The sequence below is a fragment of the Centruroides vittatus genome, unplaced genomic scaffold (genome assembly GCF_030686945.1).
Source record: "Centruroides vittatus isolate TY-2023 unplaced genomic scaffold, ASM3068694v2 scaffold_373, whole genome shotgun sequence".
Taxonomy (NCBI): Eukaryota; Metazoa; Arthropoda; class Arachnida; order Scorpiones; family Buthidae; genus Centruroides; species Centruroides vittatus.
The window spans coordinates 1,558,890-1,583,091 of record NW_027122704.1 but is presented as its reverse complement, the minus strand read 5'-3'; the positions used below and the strand labels follow the sequence as shown (position 1 = coordinate 1,583,091).

The following is a 24,202-nucleotide window of genomic DNA, read 5'->3' as shown; positions in this document are numbered from 1 at the left end:
TTCTAACAAAATGAATTCTGTTTCTACATTAAAAAAATATTAATTTAAACATTCCAAAACATTCCAATAATTTATTAATAAATCTAGCAAAGAATCTTTTCAAAGTAAATAAGAATAAATGAGAAAATTGGCGATAAAATTTAGAAAAAAAAAAGTAATTGTAGTCAAAGTTCTCGAATAATAAACGATAATTAATTCAAATAAAAGAAAAATAAATGATACGATACGAAAGAGAAAAACTATAATTATTAATTTAGTGATCCAAATTAATATTAACTTATTATCAGTATCATTCAATTATCTAAAAGAAATTTAATTTTTTACTCGAATGATCACACGACAAATAATTCATTGTATTTTATAAAAATGGAAAGAAAGAGAAAAAAAGAACATTTATTAGATTCTTCAGTAAATTGCCGAACAAAAAGATACGTTTAAATTATTAATTAAAGAAGTGATTTAATTATTCCAATAAAATATTGTCTTATATTCTTGAAATATAAAACAATATTTTATTGGAATAATTCGAACCTGAAACGTCGAGAAATGAAAAAAATATTGGAAGGTTTCTTCTGTATGTATGAGTGTTAGTGTATGGGGAGCAAGATTTTATTTACCCTGTTTGAAGCTTAATAACTCTTGTACTTTTTGTCGAAATTTTCTGAAATTTTGCAGGGAAATTTGTGTATTAGGGGTATTGATGCTGTTAAATTTTAGTGGTTAAAGGTCGAGAGGGTGAGAAGATAGACAGGATTGTATGTCATATCTCGAGTGGGATTGAACTTAAGGAAGATTTTACCATACGCAGTTTTAAATGTTGTTGCCGGGAAAGTTATGCAACTCGTTGCTGGATTTTTTAAAACAAATTTCAAGCTTAATTGAATAAAAACCAGTTTGAAAATTACGTAAAGATCTTATTAAATAGCATATTTCATAAATTCCTATTAGTATCCTGATTCCCGTTATTAATCTTAGACGTAATTTATGTATTTTTACATTTAACACTCATCTTAGAAATTTATCATACAAATCCTGTACTAAAAAGTAATATCGTTTATGTTGCTTTATGATTTTAAAGATTAACTTTAAAAAAATCGAAATACTTTTAGTAAACCTGTTACAGATTATAATTATTTATTGTTAAATCTCTAACTAATTTAATTATGAAAAGTCTGGCACAGTTTTTGATATTAAAGAACAATTAGTTAACTTTCTAAAGATAAAATTAAATAAATTAACATTTAATTAAAAATTTCTCGTTAAAAATCAATTATTGTAAAAGAGTAAAGTTAACGTATAGAATATTTTAAATATTTTATTTTATCAAAGTAATAAAAGTAAACCGTAAATATTAGATTTAAAATATCATATATTTATCTAGAAATTTTATATTTTATATATTGAAAATTTCAATATTTATTTTGCTTTATTCTTCTATTCCCTTGCTAAAAACACCCTTCAATGTTTGATGACTTAAAACAATTTTTCTATTTTAACAGGTAATTGTATTGGTTTGCATTGTATTAACTGTGTTTATCGTATGCTGGGCACCCTTTCAAATAACACTTATTTATTCTGAATTCGGACATTCGAGCAGCGAATATGGGGAGGTAAGTCATTCATCCATAAAATAAAGTTATCCTTCGAGATTACTAAGGTAATCGTGTAAATATTGTTTACATTTTAATTTAGATTAATTGATAAATATAAGTTTAAATCGACTTTCTATTAAACAGAAGTGAATAATTTATTGTTTGTTTTCTAGAAAAGGAACTGTAGTGATTAAATTTCGATATAGACTATCCATTAGAATAAATTTTTACTTTATTTAATGTTTTTTAATTATAATTTTATACTTGTTTTTAATCGTTCAATATATACGAAAAAGTTACAAACAGGAAAAGAATAGAATTTATGTCACTACCATGTTTTATATAACTTCTGTTTTTACAAAAAAAAAATCTCCTGTAAAATATGTGCTATAAAATACAGGACACTTCAATCTATCGAAGAATACTTTATGGCACGTATTTATGTAGATAATTTATTGAAATATACAGCACATAAGATGTACAGATTTATTGCTTCAATAAATCTGTACATATTTTAAAAACACATTTAATAAATATAAATTTATTGGTGTCACAATTTACATTCACTTTTACAATTTATTTTTCAAACTATTTTTGATATAAGTACAAAACTCTTATCTGTTCAGCACTTTTATAAAAACGTTTAATCTATCAGTTTAATTAATGTGATTAATATTAGTTATCAAAAACGAACTTTAATTGCTGGAATATTTTTTTTCGAATCTACTTTAACGGTTCTTGTTATCTCCACTTTAATGCGACGATAATATTCTAGCGAGTTAAAAAATGATTAATTTGCAATTTGTTAGACCATAGATAAAATTCTACGAATTTTATTTGAATAAAATAAATTGTAAAAAGCTAAAAAAAAAATGTTTTTCTAAATTGTACATTGCCAGAATGAATTTTTGTATATAAGAGCTTTAAAAAGATTATTACTTTCCGAATGATCAAGTTATTAAAGAGAAAGTTTCTCTTCTCATTCTATTCAAATTAAGTCATTGGATATAAAAAGAAAAGTAAAAACACACGCATATGTCATATGAAACTAACTACAAGAAATTTAACGAGTTGCATTTTAATAAATTACAATAAAATTGCGAATAAAACACACTTCAAATATCAGATAACCAGAAATTGTCGCTTCGTTATCTTTGTCTTCTCTCATTATGAATTTGATTTCGTTAAAACTAAATTATTATTATATTTATTAATTTTTTTCCCTTCTGTTCTTGAAATTTTTCTTCAAATAAATCATTACAAAATTTTTTTAAAAATCCAAAAGTTTTAATAAAATCTTTAAATAGAAATTATACATTCCACGATTAAAGATTTCGACAAATGACTTTTATTATCGAATTAATTACGTAAATGTTTACAATGTACACCTGCCTTTCGATGGTAAACATTAATGCAGTTTTAATAAAAGGAAATTTTTAAACATAACCCAATTATATAAGTTTGATATAACTGAGAGAGAGCCTAAAGAGAATTATTCTATTAATTTAAAACCGGCAATAGTAACGATAGCTATGAAATTTTTAGAAAATTAACAAAGCTGTGCGGTAGTTAATACTCCAGTAATTTTATTGGGCAATAATTTATTCATTAAATTAAAAAATGCTGAATGAAGGCGCGCTAAATTACACCCAACTCATTAAGTGTGTATAAAAGTAAAGAAAAGAAACTTCTGTGATATTTCGTCTCCGTAGTTACACAGACATTTTGCATAAAATTGATAAAAGAATGTCAATTATATCAGCTGAAAGAAGAAAAGCAATTTCGAGTTATTTACGGAAAATTAATTAAATAAAGGTTCAAGTATCATTTGTTTTTATTGAAATTAAATGATACTCTATATAATTTACATTATAATTTGTTAATATAATGTTATATATTTAATACAATTAGTGTAATTATTAATTATATTTATTAATGATAATAAACATTTTATTATTTATTAAATGATTTAAAATTATATTGTAATAATAATTTATAAAATAAATATATTTATGAATAATTATAAATTTTATTTGTCTTTAATCTACATAAACGAATATTACGTAAATAAATATATCTGTTATATATTACAAATGTTTACTTAGAAGAATTAGAGATTATATTATTATACGCAATACTATTATTATACATTAATATTAGTATATAATATGGTCATTTTACTATTTAAAGGATGAGTGAAAAGTCCTTTCCACCCTTTTTCATTGTGAAAGTACCAGTTATTACAATTACATCAAGTTTAAAGTTTTATTTATTTATTTGTGTTTGTCATCAATACTACAATACTGGGCATAAACGACCTTGAAAGTAATTTTCAAGGTCAAGAAAACGGTTCCATCTGATTCTTAATGCTCTAATATATCTTCAGTACTTTTTGAATGAAAAGGATGCAAGGAACTTTTCACTCATCATGTCCGAATATACAGGGTGTTTTTTATCTTGAGACAATGAAATAACTTAATTAGATCTCATTATTTCGAAAAAATATAAAACAAAAGTTGTAGGTTTCCGAAGGGACAATTATTTGGTGACCTTGGGCGCGACCTTGACCTTCAAGGTCATTTGAAGGTCAAGTCTGTTTTTTCAATGGGAATACATATTTTTGACTCCAGCAATGAAAAGAATAGGAAATTTTACAATCAGCCATGACCTTGAGTACCCTAAATTCGACCTCTGAAGGTCACTTCAAGTGTGATCATTTGAAGCGCGGCTCAACAAATGCATTAAAGTGGAAGGGCATCATTTTGAACATTTGTTATAAAATTTTTCTTCAAAACCAATATCTCAAGAAATGGTGAGAAGTAAAGTGACTCTGAAAACAAGCAACCCGATAATGAGAGGCAAATGGACTCATAGAAAACAGCACCTCAAAGAGAGCAGAAAATTATTACATCCACATTGTTACTCCTGGGTAGTGCTAAAAGTAGTGAATGCTTTAAAAGTTCAAAGTAATAAGGTCGTGAAAAAATGTAAATTTTAACACTTGTCTATAAAAAGTATGGCGTCCATTAGAAAAAGCTTTTCATTTTAACCTTAAAACAATCTTGACCTTTGATCTAGACCTTAAGATCCGATTGTGAAACTTCCCTCTCTTTCCATTGCCAGGGTCAAAAATATATATTTACATTGAAAAAAATAGACTTGACCTTCCACGGTCACATTCAAGGTTACCAATTGATTGCTGATTTGAAATCCTACAACTTTTGTCAAAACTTTTTTCCAAAATAATGACATCCATTTAAGTTATTTCATTGTCTCAAAAAAAAACTCACCCTGTACAATGAACTCTCAACAGAGTCGTCAGTTTTCTATGCCCCAGAAGAAATCTAATACTTTAATGTATATTTAGTAGGTCACCTTTGGGTTAACGTCCAACCTAACGAGTGGCCCAACAGCATTTTAATTAAATTAATTTTTATTCTATTTGTAGTTAAAATGATTGCATAATAAGCCTTAGTATTTGAATAATGATAATTTAATAATCAAACAAACGATAGAATTAGCACTTCATATTAACTAATGATTAGACTTGTGTGAATATCCGTATTGTATAATTAATATATTGTTATATTATAACAATTGATACTTCTGTCATTAATAGTAAACTTATTCATATACGATATTCAGTCATGCATTTATATATTAACAGTTGTTTCCAAGTTTTAAATGTATCCTGAATGTAAATAAAACTTTAATATCCTTATTCTGTCCTGAAATTTTTTCAAGACTTGCTTGGAGTCTAAATATACTTCTACCGAGGAATTCTTTTTTGAAGCTTCGATACCCAAATAATTGCCTCATAAAGTGAATCCAATTTTGCCTGAAAAATATAAGTGTATGACTGATGTTTAATTTGTATAGTGTGGAGCGGAATTGAGTTACCAAGTGTAAAATACAAAGAACCTTTAGAATTGCCCTTTTCTGAATCATATGTGAAAAGAGAAAGGCCACCCAAACCACTTATAGATGCAGCTGAGAAATTGTGAAGACCCTTTCTTTCGAAGGGTGCATTTTCCTATAAATCTATAATCTTTTCTTAAGTATTTGTGTATTATTTCAATAACCGGCAATAGTGGTCTCTCAGCTTTGATAAAATAATCTCTAGTTTAAAGCTTTCGGTTTGGTTGGTTGTCCTCTTATTAGCGATCAGCTCAAGCAACGACAGCACACTTTCCAGCACCTTCGTGAAAAACAAACTCGAGACTTCATTTGCATACAATATTTTGTCTTATGAAGTGGCAATTCTCACCTGCCTACCAAACGAAACATTAGGACTTAGCATTTATCCGGTAAAGAAAAGAAAACGGCTTAATCTAAGGGTACCGAGGTCACAACATAAGCGCTACGAGAATATTATGTAAAAATTCACAAAAAATCTCCAAAAGTTTGTTGATAAAAAACTAAAATAACACAATAAATTGACTAACGATAAATGCAAGCTGTGCTATACCTGGTGGTCCTTCCTGTAAATATACCTCCTTTTCTCATCATTCTTCTATTTATAAAAGCATAATGTGACTTAGTGTTGAGTTTATAGTTGACAGATATGTTGATAAAAAGTCAAATAATCTACTTGTGCATTTTGTGTATGTTTTGAATTGATAAATATTTAAAGATTTATCAGTTTCTCTGTTTATTTGTTAAGTCTCTGTTTTCTAATTTAAAGAAAGTAAGGTAATTACAATTTCTTCTGATATTGATTGGAGTCGTCGAATAACAGGATTGGAATAAATAAATAATTAACGCAGTTTTTTCTTAATAAACAAACCTGTATCACTATAAAATTCTGGTCTCTTGTTCTTTCACATTCAAAGACAAATCATTTTTATTTTTATTTATTGGTTTTTATAGATCAAATTGTTGTTCTTGTTCTCTTTATCGCGGTCTTTTACCTTTTTTTTCTAAATTGTAAAAGTGATTACGTTAAATAACTTTTTATATAGCTAAAACTTACTAATAAATGGATAAAAAGAAAATAATAAAGATTAATCTCAACCAATAAGATTAATAAAAAACGAAAAACAATCAGTTTTTATATTTACTTTACAGAATGTCTAATATAACAATCGTAATATTACACCATGATCTTCCATTCAAAATTAAACAAACTTCAGTATGAATCAACAATGATTCAACATTCCACTACAGTAAAGAAATACAGATACAGTGCATATAAGTTTAAATAAAATATTATTTTATTCTAAATATGAAACAGCTGAATGTATGTTAATTAGTTAATTAATAATTCAGAAAAGAAAGCTCCTGAGAGCAAAAAGTAGAAATAAATCATTAAGTTCTCTAAAAGCAAACCTGTAAAACATTTTTAAAAAGTGATAAAAACCTAATAAAAGTATGTGAAGAAGAACGCGCTTGCATAAAACAGACTTATTTAAAGAATACAGAGAAAAATTCAAAATGTTATAAATTCAAACTCTGCAACATTTACAATTACCGGTAAAAGTATACTATCTTTACAGCGAATTAGAAGAAATAACTAATCGTAAGACGAAAATAAAAGTAAATCATTTCATAAATCAAACATTACGTCTCTTGTATAAAATTTAACAAAAAAATATAAAATAATAACGAGCAAAAATTATTAGGACATCATCACAATTCAATTTACAATCATATTTTTAATATAAAATATATGCTCTCGATCTCAAGTTAGTAGTGTCTTGCCCCTGTACATCATACTTTTCCTGTTAACAACGAAGTCATGCCGGTCATCTATGAACATTTTTAAATTGAAACCACGTGACGACCAGTCTAGACTGGAAGTTCGTACATAGTTAATTGGAGCCTTTTGCCCTTAAGCGTTCCATATCTGGTCTTGAATTTCACCGTTCTCGAGATTGACAGACAATAGTAAAAATTTATATTCAATATGTCTACAATTTTTTCAAATTTCAGCCTAAAAAAGTAGATTATAAATAAATAGACATAGTAGAGAAAGGTAACTGAAAATTCATTTTGTGGTCGAATGTATGACACTTCTGTGAAAAAACTTTTGAAAAAACTTTACTTTATAAGTCTTTTTCCGATATAATATACTTCCAGAATTGTATATCTTTGAATATAAATAAGAATTTGGAATATTTCTCCTTTACAAATTTAATAAAAATCGGGTAAACCGAAAAATATGAACCGGTAAAGATATCGATGTTTTGAATTAGTTTGAAATTTATAAGAAAGAAAAAAAAAATGCGAAAATGGAAATAATGCTCGTTTAATTCAATTTCCATATGATCAAGATTTATTTTGATATTATTTACGTCTTAAATCTGCATATTTAATACAATTAAATATGCAAATTTGAAACGTTTGTTGGATGTTTTATTGCATTTTTTAAAAAATCGATTTTATTCTTTGTAAATTAAAAAGTGCGAGAATTTTGAACTAAAAAGAAAGTCCATATACTGGCAAAAAATATTTCCCGAAATACAAAATTAAATCAACTCACAACAGATTTATTTGTAGGCTACTGCTAGAGCCCGGAATTTTAACCTCCCCTGTAGCTATTCTCAATCGAAACCACCATCATAACATTTACAAAGTGGTAATATTACAGAATAACTCCAGTCGGATTCCAGGGGTAATCTATAACGAGCTTTCGAGACCTATAGGAAGAGAAGATTGAGGCCTCTGTACGTAATTTTACGTCATAATCTAATAACTATAGAGTAATTTACAAATTGTGATACACAGTTGCAATGGTAAAATTACTTTTCCTTTTTCAATTTTGGGTCACCCGGGGTTTCAGGTATATGTTTCACGTCTCTAGAAGCAATCAAACACTGGTTTCGAGTTAATATAATTCCTTCATTTTAGGAATCTTTTTTCATCAGTGTAAACTTAGTTTTTAGTTATAAACTTTTATAATTACATATGCGGTAATCAGCATTTGCCTACTGAAAAAAACTACTGAACACTGGTAACTACTCAGTTGCGAAATCGTGCCTCATGTAACGGGCTAGTCATGTGGTAATTTCCTGATTTTCTTTACGCGTGTAACACCTAAATAGGTCCCAGTTTCCAAAGAAAGAAAGTTCTCTTGAAAACTCATCCACTCTTGACAGATCGCCATGTGTTGCGTTGTATTATTCCATCGATCAAAAAGATATATATGTATATATATATATATATATATATATTACTACAATTATTAGATTCTGAAAATTATTAGTAGTCGACTTAATAACAAAAAGAAATTATTTTGAAGAACTTCATGTAAATAGTCTCTCACAACACTTGACAACCACAAATTGTGAAGTTATCCACTCCAATTAGTTGACTACTAATTAGAGTGTCCTCGTGCGACTACAGTAGGAACTCATAGTTGAAAACAAATGAACTAACGCTATATTTTTGGCATAGTTCAAAAATATACTTTTAACATTTTGAAAAAATAAACCGTCTTATTGACGTGTATAGAAAAATAATAATTATTCGTCCTACACTTAAACCACGAGTACATTTTCAATTCCGCGATATTTTCAAGTACTTCGCTATTCATTATTTATTTTCGTACCAATCCAAAAGAGTACTTTAGAAACATTTCGTAAGTTTGAAAATTTCATATATAGAGTAAATCCGAACTTATAATGATCGAAGGAACGGTTTGTGTACGGAACTGGAGTTCCAATTTCCGTACAATACGAAACTTTACAAGTATATAAAACCATTCTGTCTAATTTTGTAAAAAATAAATTGACTTATTGTCGATTTTGTAATTTTCACGTATTGATTTTAGATTAATAAGAATCGATACTCTTTTATTTAGTCCTTCAATTCCTCGGAAAATGGGAATTTTCAATTATGATGAGAACCATCACAGAACCACCCAGAATGCAAACTATTCATATAAAAATGTAAACTAAATGAGTTCGAAATTGATTATAATTAAGAAACCTTACGTATTTTAACAAATATTGTATTGTTTATTATATTTCTTTATTAATTTACTTATTATTTTAAACAATCTTGAGTTATTTTTTGTGCCGAGGAAGTGAAGATTCTTCTTCAGGATTTTTATGATCTTGGTGAAGAATTTATATATATATAATGTGTTTTTATATACGTACGAAATGTCATAAAGAAAGGCTGTAAAACGTGTTTGAAGAAATATTTTTTGGGGAGTCGAATAAATATAAAAATACTAAAGAAATCATACACATTGTTTTTATTTTAAATTAAATCTTGACTGTGGAGAAAAGTCTTTTTGAAGTTAGCTATGTTTTTGATGAAAGTCATTTAAAGTTTTAATTGCTTTAAGTTTGAGAATAATTATCGAAAATGCCTAAGAATTTTGTTAATCTGGATTATTCAAATTGCGAAATTCCAGAAAAAGAAGTTATTAATGAAATAAACTAGAAAAGCGAAGAATTTTTTAGTTGGCTGAAGGAAAATTAAAGTAGTTTAAGAAGAGAATTAATAATTAAATTTCAAAAATATTTTAAAATAATTTCTAAAACATAAAAATTAAAAAGAAAATTAGAGTTTAGACGATATTTTCTGTTTTTCATTTACGTCTATGAAGTTATTTTTAACCGGTGATATGTAACAATTTATAAAGTTTTCATTGTTAAATGCCAATTTAATTAATGCACATAATTAATACTGAATTAATTAGCTAAATAACAATACATTAATTTAATTACGTAATTAAACGTATTCACTAATAAGTACAGTTTCATGACAATTAAGAGGATTATCGCTATTATATCGCTTTAAATACATAAGTTTCAGCAAGATTTAAAATTCATTTAATCAGAAAACCGTAAAATTTAATGTTTAATTAATATTCTGTCCATTAAATTTTACGTAACAAATGTTTTAAAGACTTTCTACCTGAGTTAATAAAAATAAATTTATTTTTCTTCAAAAAAAAGAAAAAAAAAGGTTTTTTTGTTCGTACAGGGATCGAAAATACTATAAAATGACAATCTTTCGTATTATACAGTAATTTATAGGCCAAGTGAATTCTCTTGGGACTTTTTACAGCCGTCACTCTATAGAAAGAAAGCAATGATCATGAATATCGTAGCTTCGAGATTGTTTTCTTGTTACAAATCAATACAATCCATCATTTGTAGCAAATGCAATCTTGTATTGACCAAACTCACGTTGGAAATAGATAGTAAGAACTGTAGATTTTATAAAGAAATGATACTTTACTATCTTTTATACAATTTATTTTTTACGATACGTACTTGGGATTATTTCTTTTGCGTGTCTACTCGTTATTTATAACATAATATATGATTTATTGTGTCTAGAATTCCATTTACGGTTAACATAGAATTATTAAATGCTGCACGCATTTTGTGTTCTCAGCATTATTTGGAGACTGATTTTTATGTGTTTTACATTCTCTTTAGTTAATTCTGCGTGTAACCGAAAGATAAAACTCGAAATTAATTGATATATATATATATATAACTGTCATAGAAGAAATTACTATTACGATTTGTTACTTTTTGATGACTTCTAAAAAAATTTTAATGGCAATATTGAAAATAGATAGCTTATCATCAGTAATTTTAATTCTTGTATTTTAAGAAAAAAAGATTATTATTTATCTTTATATCTGTACCTTTTTATAGCATTAATATAAATAAATATTCTTTTACAGCTTCCAGAATGGTTTAATAGTTTTTCATACTTCGCCTTTTATCTCGCTTATTCGAACAGTGTTCTCAATCCTATCATTTACGGAGGATTTAACAACAATTTTCGACAAGGGCTATGCGCAGTACTACAATGTAAATGCCAGAGAGCAAATTTTAAAAGACCAAGTAAGTTATTTGGTATATATTTTCTTATATTTTCTTTTACCAGAAATCGATGTTTCAATTCTTTACAACGGTAATTCTTCAGTAGTTATATCTATTGGAAGTTTTAATACAGAATATAGAATTCTTTTCTGTTTTTCATGTTTCACTATTATATACTTTTCAAACTTTATATATATATAGTCAAAAGTCACTTAATTTCGTCTACTGTGATAAAGAAAATGGATTACATACCTTAAGGAAAAACTCTCCTTGATGGATGAATTTTTCTCTTTATTTCACTCTTTCTAACATGTCCAATTGGCTATTTTTAAAAAGGAAGAATTGAAAAATCCGAAATATATGACTTTTTATTTCCTTCGTACAGAGACGATGACGTTCCGTTATGAAAGAGGGAAGAGGGAAACCTGATTGAAGAAATGTATTATAGATTTAACAAAAGAAATATATTGTATTTTAAGAGAAATTTTACAATTAAATAAAATATAATCAATGGATATATAAAAATAATTATTTACAGTTTACTGAAATAAAAAAAAAAACTATATTGTTATTTTTTCCTCTTGAAATTCTATACGAATTGCAGAAAATCGTAATTTCGTGCCAACTTCTATTTTGGCATCAGTTCTAATTTGCCATTTCATTACTTCTTCACCTTATAAATCACGTAAGAAATATGAATAAACGGAAAGAAAAAAAGAAAATGACTAACAAATGTGAAGAAAGGAGAAAATATATCTGGAACTTTTTAATTTAGTTCTTCTTATTATTATTATAACATGTATTGAATATGATAATGATTAGTAAACTTTCAGAATTTTCGAAATACTTTTTGACTAACTCAACTGAATTCTATAATGAACAACTGCACCGTATAAAACAGATAGCGTAAAAATCTTTTGAATATTCTAAAAATACTCTGTTATCTAAATAATAATTAAAAAAAAATACATTCTGTTTTTATTTTATAATATTAAAAATTAATTTATTTAAATCGTCAATAATTAAAATTAAAAAATAAATATCTGTCTATTAAATCGAGAGATTTCAACATTTAAGTTTAATTTTCAGGTAAATAAATTATAAAATTTCAAGGGGAAGATTCAGAAGCAATTCTAATTAAGTTTACATTTAAAATTATAAATTGTCTTCCTAATTATTACATTAATTAAATCTTATTGATTAATTATGATTGCTCTTCTTCACGCGAGTAACTTGTACGTTTAGGCAATGTTTGAAAGGGAATTGTGAATAGATACGTTGGATTGTATAAATTTATATTTGAAAAATTCAATTGCTAATAATGATTTTTAGATGTTTTATATTTCTTTTAGTTAGTTCAAAGAAATCTTTGACAACAATAACAACAGCAATGTCTATGACTCATTCGAATGGACGACGTAAACTGTCGGGAAGAAAGAGTAAAATTGAGATGAAATTTGTGAAAAAAGCCGACAATAATGAAGAAAACTGTACAAATAATTACCAGCAAACAAGTAACAGCAGTTATTACAGAAGAAATTAATTGAAATTTGTTTTATTTTCATTATTTTATAGTTGTTGACATAGCATTATGTTGGTGCTGTATTGTAGTTTACAAAACCACAATAAATAAAATATGGGTTTAATATATTCATTTTATTGATTGAACTGCAGCAATTTTGTTAACAACTGATTTAAGCTTTTATAAAAAAAAAATATATCTATTTATATGTATTTTCGGAATAAACAGGGTTTTATAAAGAGTACATATATATATATATATATAAGTATATTTTTATTATTTATGTTTTTAAACATTTTTTAAAAATTGATTATCAACTGTTTTATAAATACATTGATTTTTGTTATAAATATCATCTGCATTTATTATTTTTATAAATCTTATTCGTTAAAATTTATGTTTATAAACTCGAATCCAGATCCAAGCTGGAAAAATCGGCTTCATATACAAGGTGAATCTTTGGCTAATAATGTGAATTGGAAAATGTGTAGCCTCCAGCATAGAGATTGAAATGGCAGCCCAAATATATCTGCATTTATCCTTAAAATTCTGTTCCAAATGAGGAATGAAGGCATAATATTTTTTTAGGATTCAACAGTAGTTTATGCGGATATAGAATAAAGATTTATATATAAATTTTCTTTTTGTAGATAGCTTTTGAAAGATTTATATAACAGAGAATGTATATATATATTTTTTAAATATGTATTATAGAAACAACTTAAAAGTTAAAAATAAATAAAATATACTTAAGTGGAAGGTACAGTACATATCACCTTATTAAATATGCTTCTAGAGAATTAGAATATTTTTGACCTTTCAGAAAATGTAGAGCGATATATTAAAATAATTTTTAATTTAATAAATGAATATCGATCAATATACTTACATTCTTTGAGATGATCAAATGTAAGAAAGATGATGATAATTGAATTTCTTACAGACTTTTATCTATAAGAAATAATCATCATCATCCATTTTTACATTTATTTTTATAATAAAAACTGTTATTTCTATGATAAATTTTACTTTTTATCTAAGTTACAACAAGTATTTTGATTCTTAAATGCTCCATTATTTACATTTATACTGAAGGGAATACTCAGCATTAGATAACATTCGCTCCAACTGAAAATGTAGAATAATATTATTTAAAGATCTTAACTTAAAGAAAATAAATTCATATTATTATTATTATTAATTATCATATGAAGTTAATTTCATATTCGTTTATTCATTTTAAAGAATAATTCATAAATAATCGATTTTCTTAATCCAAAGGATAAGAGATGATCTTCTTGATTTCGTGAGGTTTTATATTTAATATCATTATTTGAATAAAATGATGAGAATGAATTATCGCTAATAGGGTGTCCTATTTTAATTATTCACCAGATAGATACTTTTTTTTAACTCTTTCGGTTCTGTAGGCACTAACAGAGCCTCTTTTAGCAAGCCCATTATGGGTTCAGACCAGGATCACAATGGGGTGGTGAGGGATGAAACATTCGATTCGTCCGGATTCGATTCTGGGTCCCCAGAGCGGCAGGCTGCCACTTTGATTCGGCCTTCAGAAGTTATGTACTGTACGTTGGTATGTTTTTAGTTCAGTAGTTACGTGCTCCCACGCGTATCTGACTTACCATGGCATCTGATATTTCCAATTAATCAATACAATACAACGACACTAAAACATTACACTAATAGTTCTTGAAATGCAAAGTGACAGAAAACACTTCGTACCCAATTTTATTTCATAATGTAAATAACACAATATCGGTGTTTATTTACATTCTGCCAAAAACAGTAGAGAATTTCCTCAGAATATAAAAATTAATCAAGCAAATAACATTAAATTAAATTAAAATTTCAAAAGTTTCAACATTTATAACTTTTGCTAATATTTATCGTAAGATGTATATTTTTCTGGATATTTTGAGTGACTTATTAAAATGAGACACTATATATATATATATATTATATTTTATGTTATAGTTTGAAGTTATATCGATTTAAACGTTAAATTTAAGCATTTTTCTGAAATTCGTACATAATGTAATTGCATATTATGACAAAGTATAATGGCTATTTTAAATGAATAAACAGTAATTACGTCTTCTTTCTATATAAATAATTAAAGCTTGCTGTATCAAAATCTTAAAAGAGCTAAAAATATAACAATTCTTTTAAACTCTCATCATATATAAATCCAATTTTACATATTCCTTATCTCAGGCCTTCAGTTTTTTTAAATTTTTTGATTCAATTTTAAACTTTTTTAAAAATAAATCTATCGTGTATAATAAAGAACACGAGTCTTTTTTATCCTAAATGATATTTTAACTTTCAATCAATAATTTTGGAGAAAATATAAATTCATCCTCTGCATCCTCTGCATCCTCTGATTAAGTAATTTAATAAACATCTACCTTAAGAGAATGTGAAAGAATAAATTATAAACATCTGCCATAACAATTCCTGGTTTGATAACGTAGTAATCTATGTATTTAAACTCTTACTTGATTCATATTACGCATTCAATTATCTTTTGAGTAATTTAGAAACCTTCTCTTCAGCATTACTGCTTCAAATGATTGAATTTACAGTCTGTAATCTTAGCATTATGACATCAATTTTAAAAATTTCCTTATTTATTAATAGAAAAAAGTAATTTTCATATGTTTAAATTGTTTTTAAACGTCATCAAGAAGCATCGTAATAAATTTTATTATTATTATTACCACAAGCAAAATTATCATTTTAAATTTCTTATAAATACATTTACCATGAATTATACAGAGAAATAAATATAATATGTAAATATATTTAGGCTTAATTTAAGTCTCTATGCCTGAATATTTAATGTATTTTTTCACCTCTCACTTATCTGAATGTACAACGTAAAGATTCACCTTGCATATTTATAACTCAAAATGTATATATCGATATAAAGAATATACACACATACAAAAAAAAAATATATTAAATATATATTTTTGTGATGTCATAACGTATATATTAAATGATAATTATAACATTAAATACGTATTGTTATCATGCTTAAAACTGTTATGCTTTTTTTGTTGTAAGTTAATGTTTTTAATAAAAGTTTCATTGCATTTTAAATTTATAAGTTATTTAACAATATACACTTTAAAAGTTTCAGTGTTTCTTCAACAAATTGCATCTTCTATGGATGCAACAATTGTTCAACTGTCTTTTAATGAGTGACATCGTCTTATAATTAGTTTTATGGATTCTCATTTAAAGTTTTAAAGGAAAAAAAAAAGAGTTAAAATAATTTTTAACCTTTCTACCTTCATTTATTTCCCCCTATAAGTTCTGTAAGTAAATTACAGCGTTTACTGCTTTATTAAGATGATGTATTCTTATAAGAGAAAGTAAATGTAATTTTTGTGTAGAAAATTTCATAATTTCACATTAAGCGAGAATATAATTATAATTTACATTTAACTCTACTTAAAATAATTAAGAATTTATCGTTTCCTTTATGAAAATGAAGCATCTGTTACAATTGTAAATTACAACAAAGCCATCGAAGTTGCTTGTTAATATCTGTCTATGGTTATTTTTATCCAATATTCAGAAGTTTGGAAGTTTTATTTTCTCGTTAACAAGAATTTATAATAAATTACGTTAAAAAATTTAAATTTTTAACGAAGTGTTTATAATAAAACTTATTTTAAATCCATTATTTCTTCTTTAATTCCTGAAATTCTATATACGTAATGTTGTAACTTCATTAATTTATAAGTTAATATCAAAATATGCTAAAAAGATGGTTAAAAAAATCTCAGTTTATAAGCAGGTAAAATGGTTAGAATTTCATTATAATGGAGACAAACCATTGTTCTCTTGTTTGTATGACACTAGAAAATCTAAAAGAATTCCACTGTTTAATTACTTAATTATAGTAACTTATAATTAATAAATATAATAATAAAATAGTCCATTAATTTCAAATTTAACTTCGAAAAGACCAGTTTAAACGAGAAAACTAATTAAAAACAATTCCATTTGTCATTCCATACAATCTTTGCGAAGTTTAAATGTTAGAACAGATATTAAATATACGTATATATTCAATATTATGTAATTTATGCATAATTAATTCTTTTTTTTAAACACAATCGGAACAAAACAAAGGATGGGATAAAAATAGATTCAGAGAAGTTATTGCTAAGTACTGTATTAATTAAATGCGCATCGTTAATCCGGAAAATCGGCGTTAACTCTTTTCTTTCTTCTTTATTTACATTCTACAAGACAGATTTTACTACGTTGTTGCCACGAGCTGCAGTCATGTTTAAATAAGACCTATGTAAACTAAACTTTAAAGAAAGTTTATGATATTATAGATCGATATTCTAGCATTTTATAAGCAATTTTCTAGCGAATTTATTTAAGAAAACTTTTCTTACAGATAAAATTTTATTAATGAGAATAATTAATTAATTTTTAAGATGAAATTTCTTCATATAACAAGCTTATTATTATCGTCCAAGACAGTTAAAATGACTTTTATTACTAATTATTTATATTTTCGTACTTTTGTACAACTACTATATATATTTTAGTAAATATATATCCTTCGTATAATTTATATAATTATTTTTTTGGCAGATATAAATCTTATTGACACAAGAAATAAAAATAAAATCTGGACAATCGATATTTAACTTGTTAAAGTGATTAATCATATTAATTTAAAAATTAAAATTTTCATTTATTTTAGTAATATTTTTTTTTGTAAGTATTGTTGAAATTTACGGACAATAACTATCGGAAATACGTCATTTAAATCTTGACCACGCTTTTTAATTTGACAATAAAGAAATTAATGGAGTCATTCCGACACTGTTGATATTTCCCAAGGGAAGAATGACAAATTTATGATGTACAAACTGTAGAAGTTTTAAAAAGTTCTCGGTTTAAAAACTTTTAAATTTCATTATTATTATTATTTTAAATTAAATAATTTATTATTGACTCACTGCTTATTAAAAATATCAAATATTTATGTACTTTTTCGTAGATATAAACATAATATCCTTAAGTGATATTGCTGATTATAAACTATTGTAGATATAAGTATGACTTAATTACTTTTCTGTAATAAAATACATAAATTTTACAGTAGTTTAAAGTAAAAAAATATTCAGGGCGAATAAAATGTCCATAAAAACTGCAAGAATTCATTAAAAAATGGAACAATTGGATGAGTAAGGTCCTGTTTTTTCCATATTGTATAGCATCTGACGTGTAAACATAAATGGGAGGAATGTATTATGTTTCTTTCAATTAAATGGTACTCGCATATATCATAATTTGTGATTTATAAATGACTGCGTAATAATATAAACTCTTTGCTAAGTATACAGACATTTATATAATCATTTAATGTTAAAAATATATAATTTACCAACCGAATTAAACTTTCAATTAAACTGCCAACATTATTCTTAATTTGTTAAAATATATGTCAGGTATATTAGTCTTATCTTGCTATTAAATATACGGTGACTGCAATAGAATCTGCTATTTATGTCATGAAAAATAAAATTAACGTTTGAAATAAATTATATTTTAAAAAGTAAGATAAGTAAGGACTTACAAAAATATAATTTAAATTATTGCAATTTCAATTATTCTATTTTTTCATATATACTGTATAATACAAGTTTAACAACTATACAAGTATATATAAATTATTAATTGGGCTGCAATCTGAAAAAATTGTAGACCTATAAATTCGCACTCTCGTTCGTCCGTCCGTCTGTCCTTCCTTAATCTCGAGAACTGAGTTATATAAATGAAATTCAAAGGCATATATGGAAATCTTAGAGGTGTGAGGTTCGAATTAACTATACATGAAGCAAACGGGAAGTCACGTTATTTCAATTGAAAATTTCCCCTGAAAGGAGCTAGATAGATGACCAACACGACTTCAATGTTAACAGAGAAGTATGATGTACAGGAGCAACACATTACAGTAATAATTTGAGGTGGAGAGCATATATTTTAAATTAAAAATATGATTAAAAATTGCAAAATCGAGGAGATTTTACGAGAACATTATTATGAAAACATTTTTAAAATGCAAAAGAATATAAAATTTATTATAAAATTGTTAAATATGATTGATAAGTCTCAATATTGGTAAAGAATACCCTAACGTAAAGTAAATAATAATAATCACTGCGGGTAGTGATACACATCCATCACAGTAATGCACTTTGACTCCTGCCTCAACATCTCTTTAAAATCATTGTCATTCACTTACGTGAATGTTCTGTAAAAATGAAATTTTTTGTGATTTGCTTTATAGAATGTAATTTTTGCACCTGCAAACTGTCAAAACTTCTGTTCTTATTCTCTTGGATGTTCGTTGTTATTTACTTAGATATAAATATCTTACTGAGCAATACTGCATCATCATATTAATATAGAATGTTTATACTTTAATTTTTCAGTTATCCTTCAAGATTGCCGCTGTCAAAAGAAATGGTTTTGTACACACGATTTCGTTCGTGTGTACAAAAAATGGCCAACACGTAGAGAATATTTTATAAATAACGGCACATTATGCTCAAATTGTTCATTTTTTTCGTACGTATGGAGACTTTTGAGACACCTTGTATTGAGTTTTTAGTATTTCTTTCTTTCTTTTTTCTTTTTTTTTTCGTTAGCTGAACAATGGCTGATTGGACGAAATAACTGAACACTAGACTGGACACTGGACCTGATAGTCGTAGATTCGCGCCTCACTAATAGCCTGGTCTGACTTAGACTTTTCTGTGTTTTCTTCACGTGTCTAACACTTAAACAGGAAACAGTTTTCCTATGAAAGTCTTCTCGGAAGACACTTGGCAGATCGTCCGATTGTTGTATTGTCTTATTGCGAAAGACACACCGAATAATTTAAGAGCACCAAGGGTGTACAGTATCCCAATATGGGATCACAGATTCCAAAAAGATCTTGTCTACATTGGATCCACCAAAAGGTCTGTTCAAAAAAGGATTGCTGAACATAAATATGACATTGATAAAAAAGACACACAACCTCCCTGTCAACGTACACCACGGACCCCAATGTAAGAGCCGACTTGAATAACACCAGTCTCATAAAAAAAAATAATTCAAAACGGATCACATCAAGGCCTTGAAAACCCTTGAGATTTACAAAACAACCAAATCGGAGAATTGTATTAATTTCAATGATACTAATGTAATATCTTGTGCGTGACGCTATAATTGTGATGAGCATCCGCATTGGTAGTTATATATTATTCCTTAGAAGATAGACCACATCATTATTTCAAAATTAAGTAAATTATTTCAAAAATCTTTGATCGTTACTACATACAGGAGAAAAGTAATTTTTGTATTCAAGAAACGTTTTATATTCTTAACATTCCATTGTTGCAAACGACAAGAGAATTTTAAATTCCTTTCAAAATGAGTTTTAACGTCGATAGATTTTGTCATATACAATTTAATCTAATGACAAGTATCACTTTTATAAACATAACGTTCCCATTTTCGAAATTAATAGTTGGCTTCCATCTTTATGAATCATCCTGTATATATTCCATCCTTGAGCATTAATCGCTTGAAATCTCGGAATCCACCCTCCGGGCAGCTCAAGAACATGGCTATAACTGATGATGACTATATGACATTGTGGAAAAACCGCTGGGAAACAGGAATGGGGTCCCACTTGCATGGTCTGTTCTGTCATAGGGGAAAAGTCCAGGGTTTCGACTTACCTCGCAAAACATGGTCCGCGTTAAATCGTGTCAGGACGGGCCATGGCAGGTGTAGGGACTCTCTGTTCAAATGGAAGAAGGTTCCAAACCCGGGGTGTGAATGTGGTGCTCCACGTCAGACTGTTGAGCACATTGCACGTGAATGTAGCTTCCGGGCTTACCCGGGAGATTGGAGTGACATATTAATGCCCACTTCAGAGGCCTTGAAGTGGATAAGCGAGTTAGATCTACAACTCTGAACGCTCCTTATATTTTTGTGTACATGTGCAGTCACACTTTTGTACAGTTTTACAATAGTTTAATTGTTTATAGACTTACTGCTTCTTGTTCTTTTGTTTCACTTATGGTTTTGTACTACTCCATTTTGTTAAGCTTTGTTCGTATCATGTATAAGCCATACGCTAAATAAATAAATCCTGTACATATGTCGTACTACTATTTATTACCCACTTATTCACCAGTGAAATTGGTACAAATTGAAAATGGCGCTAAACTGAAATACCTCAAACAATAAGAATTATATGAAGTAATGAGATATACGTGGCGTATCCAGGTTTGTGAGAACATGAGTGATTCTCAAGGCAAAATTCAGGATGTACCAAAGACGTGTGTCGTTTTTCTGAAATATATTAGTTAATTACCTTAGTTACCTAACTATTTACAAAGCAAAAATATCCCTGCAGCTAGTTACTTAACTTTCCCGGCAACATTTGGTGGTGCCATCTGTTATCATACTTTATTTTTAGAATATTTTATATTTTTAACTATTATAAAATGACAAAATGCTTAATTTGGAGGGTAGAGATGGGTTTTATAATAACTGTAAATGCTAATAACGAGTAAAATCGTTATTAAGTCCGATCGTACTGGAGATACACACAACCTCCTATTATCTTTTCAATTTTACTCGTTATTGGTATTTAGAATTTTCCTAAAAAGTCACCCTTATATCCAAAATTACAGCTTTTTCTGTTTATTTTTAAATTTTAAAAATTATGATTGAAAATTATCGGACATTCTGCTTTTTTTCATCATCTTAATAAGAAATAATTTAGAAAAATAAACAATTAGAATAGCCCAGCATTTAAAAGTTGTGTTTCAAGTTATAAAAATCGACATTTCTCAAACAACCACATAGGGCAAAGTCATCCCTTTTGGCTACTTTTAACAAATATTAATTAACTCTAAATGATCCTTCCAGGTGTGTTGTATCAATACATTACTATAGATCAAACTATGTTTCCATTGTATATTATGAGACGATCATATAAACACAATCATTTTCAGATAAAGACAAAATAAACATTTTCATAAATTACGATAATGTATAGCCATACTCGTGCATATGATAGTTTTGGCTACAATAAACAATGTATGAGAAAACAAACACAAATATTTATCTTTTGAAACGCAAATGAAATACATATTTTTATTCTTTATTAAAATATTAAATTCAACGAAAACACGCAGCTCTTCGCTTGCCCTTCGCATTTCCAGACGAATGACAACCCAGAACCCACCACGTGGAGGTGGCTGCTTCAGAGTTCCACCAAGAGTTAGAAAAAAATGAAACTTCACACGTGACTAACATCATTTGCGAAGTTTCATTCGTCCCAACTCATACTATAAAAATATTTATGGTTAATGTTACTTATGGTTCCAAAATGGCAGCTCGTCTCTGATTGTAGCAAATAGGAGAAAGGAAACAGTGGGGACGCACGTTCTAACCTAACCTAACCTATTCTAATAATTTTGTTGGTAATAATTATGGTAATTTAATAGAATAGGTAAGGTTAGAACGTGTGTCCCCACTGTTTTCTTTCTTCTATTTGCTGGAATCAGAGACAAGCCGCCATTTTGGAACCATAGGTAACATTAACAATATTGATAATTATCTCTGAACGCTTCAAATTAAACTTTTTGAAACTTACAGTATTATTACTATCTAAACTAATGAATGCGATATTACAACTAGTAATAATGAACTTGGTATCTTCTGTCTTCGCCCTGAGAGGGCTTTGATGAAGCTAGATACAGAGAGTCTTCTGTATTCGCTCTGAGCGTCGATTTTGGGAGTGCCAAAATGATCACGTAGAATCTTTTTATAATTAATTTTGAATCATGGTCGCCAGGTACGATATTTGCTTCGAGCTCTAAAACGGTTCGGCACGGTTCTGAGGAAGATGGGTTCGAGTTATAAGAACCCAAGATTTTGTCTTAACGAGATGGTATTAAATGGAATACCCTACATACCGGATGCAGACATGCAGACAGCTTCGAGTTAGTGAGGTTTTGCTGTACAAAAACGATATTTAAAAGCAGCAGGTAATCTCTTAAACTTGCACAGGACGTACAGTACCTATTTATTATGAGTTTTTACATTTAAATTAATATATCAGTGTAGATACCAAATTTTATTTATTATCTGATCAATTAATTTAATTCAAGTGTAATTTTAAAAAATCTCACACATATTTCAATTTCACATTCTGTCGCGAGTTTTGTCGCTGTTTTGATTTCTTATAAATTAAACGTAATAATTTACTTACATTACTGAAGTTTACTTAATCACAATTCTTTTGGGAAACCTCAAAGAAAGGAGAGGAAAATTTCTGCTTGAAAATGTCGACCTACAATAGAAAAAGCAACAATATATTTTAACAATTCGTTACGTATTGTTAGAATATATTTCTAACAACGCGTTACGTATTAAGATTCCAATAAATACGACCCGCATTACGTAGAAACATTAACCGATTTGAAATATTTCATTTAGAAAAGTTAAAATAATCCTGTTTTTCTAATAAATAAAATTATAAAAACGAAATTTAGAGGTGTTGAGTACTTTCATATATTCTAATGTCATCTAAATTTACATTTTGGAAAGTCAAAATAGGAATTTGTAGCAATTGTGGATCTTTGCATGCCAGGTAATGCTACCAGAATGTCATAAAATCGCTACTCCGATTCTATAAAAAGGCTCTCAGTGGCATAAAATTTTCAGTGTACCTGTTGTTTTGAATGTCTTTGAAGGTTACTCATTGTCTTTACCAGACAAACACAATAAAATCACATACGTTATAGACGTATACATTCGAAATACTCACAATGTACAAAACACGCTGAAAAAATCAGCAAGTACACAGAACTCGCCCAGGAAATAAGGCATCTGTGGAGGATGGATAGGGTGCTTATTGTACCTTTTGTTCTCTCTTCTGCAGGTGTCATACAACACACACGCACACTACACAAAAGCCTAGGAACATTACTGTTGAATAGAAACACATACATCACACTTCAGAAGGCCACTATATTGAATACATGTCATATTGTTAGAAAATTCCTGAATACAGACACACACACTTACGCACTTACTTAATTTTGGTTATATTTATCAGGTTTGGAAACGAAAAAATGGTGGGGTGGGGCACTCTCTTAAAACATCGTTAATTTAAATGCATTGTCATAGAACTTAGGCGTATCCTAAGACAATGTCTAAGTCTT

The 24,202-nt window shown here is 27.6% G+C and overlaps 1 protein-coding gene and 1 long non-coding RNA gene across 2 annotated transcripts in view; one reads left to right on the top strand and one right to left on the bottom strand.

Annotated features, from left to right (window-relative positions):
* LOC136988636 (QRFP-like peptide receptor) overlaps positions 1–13,072 on the top strand; it is a 123,812-nt gene extending 110,740 nt beyond the window's left edge. The window contains exons 4-6 of the mRNA XM_067286548.1: positions 1,500–1,610; positions 11,245–11,407; positions 12,739–13,072. Coding sequence (XP_067142649.1) covers positions 1,500–1,610; positions 11,245–11,407; positions 12,739–12,929 — 465 coding nt within the window. The 3' untranslated portion in view covers positions 12,930–13,072. The remainder of the gene's footprint in view (positions 1–1,499; positions 1,611–11,244; positions 11,408–12,738) is intronic.
* Positions 10,507–23,295, bottom strand: LOC136988638 (uncharacterized). Its single transcript, XR_010882790.1, has 3 exons — positions 23,248–23,295; positions 11,639–11,811; positions 10,507–10,621 (listed from the first exon to the last, which is right to left on the bottom strand). It is a non-coding gene; the product is annotated as an uncharacterized lncRNA (long non-coding RNA).
* Between the last annotated feature and the right edge of the window lie 907 nt (positions 23,296–24,202).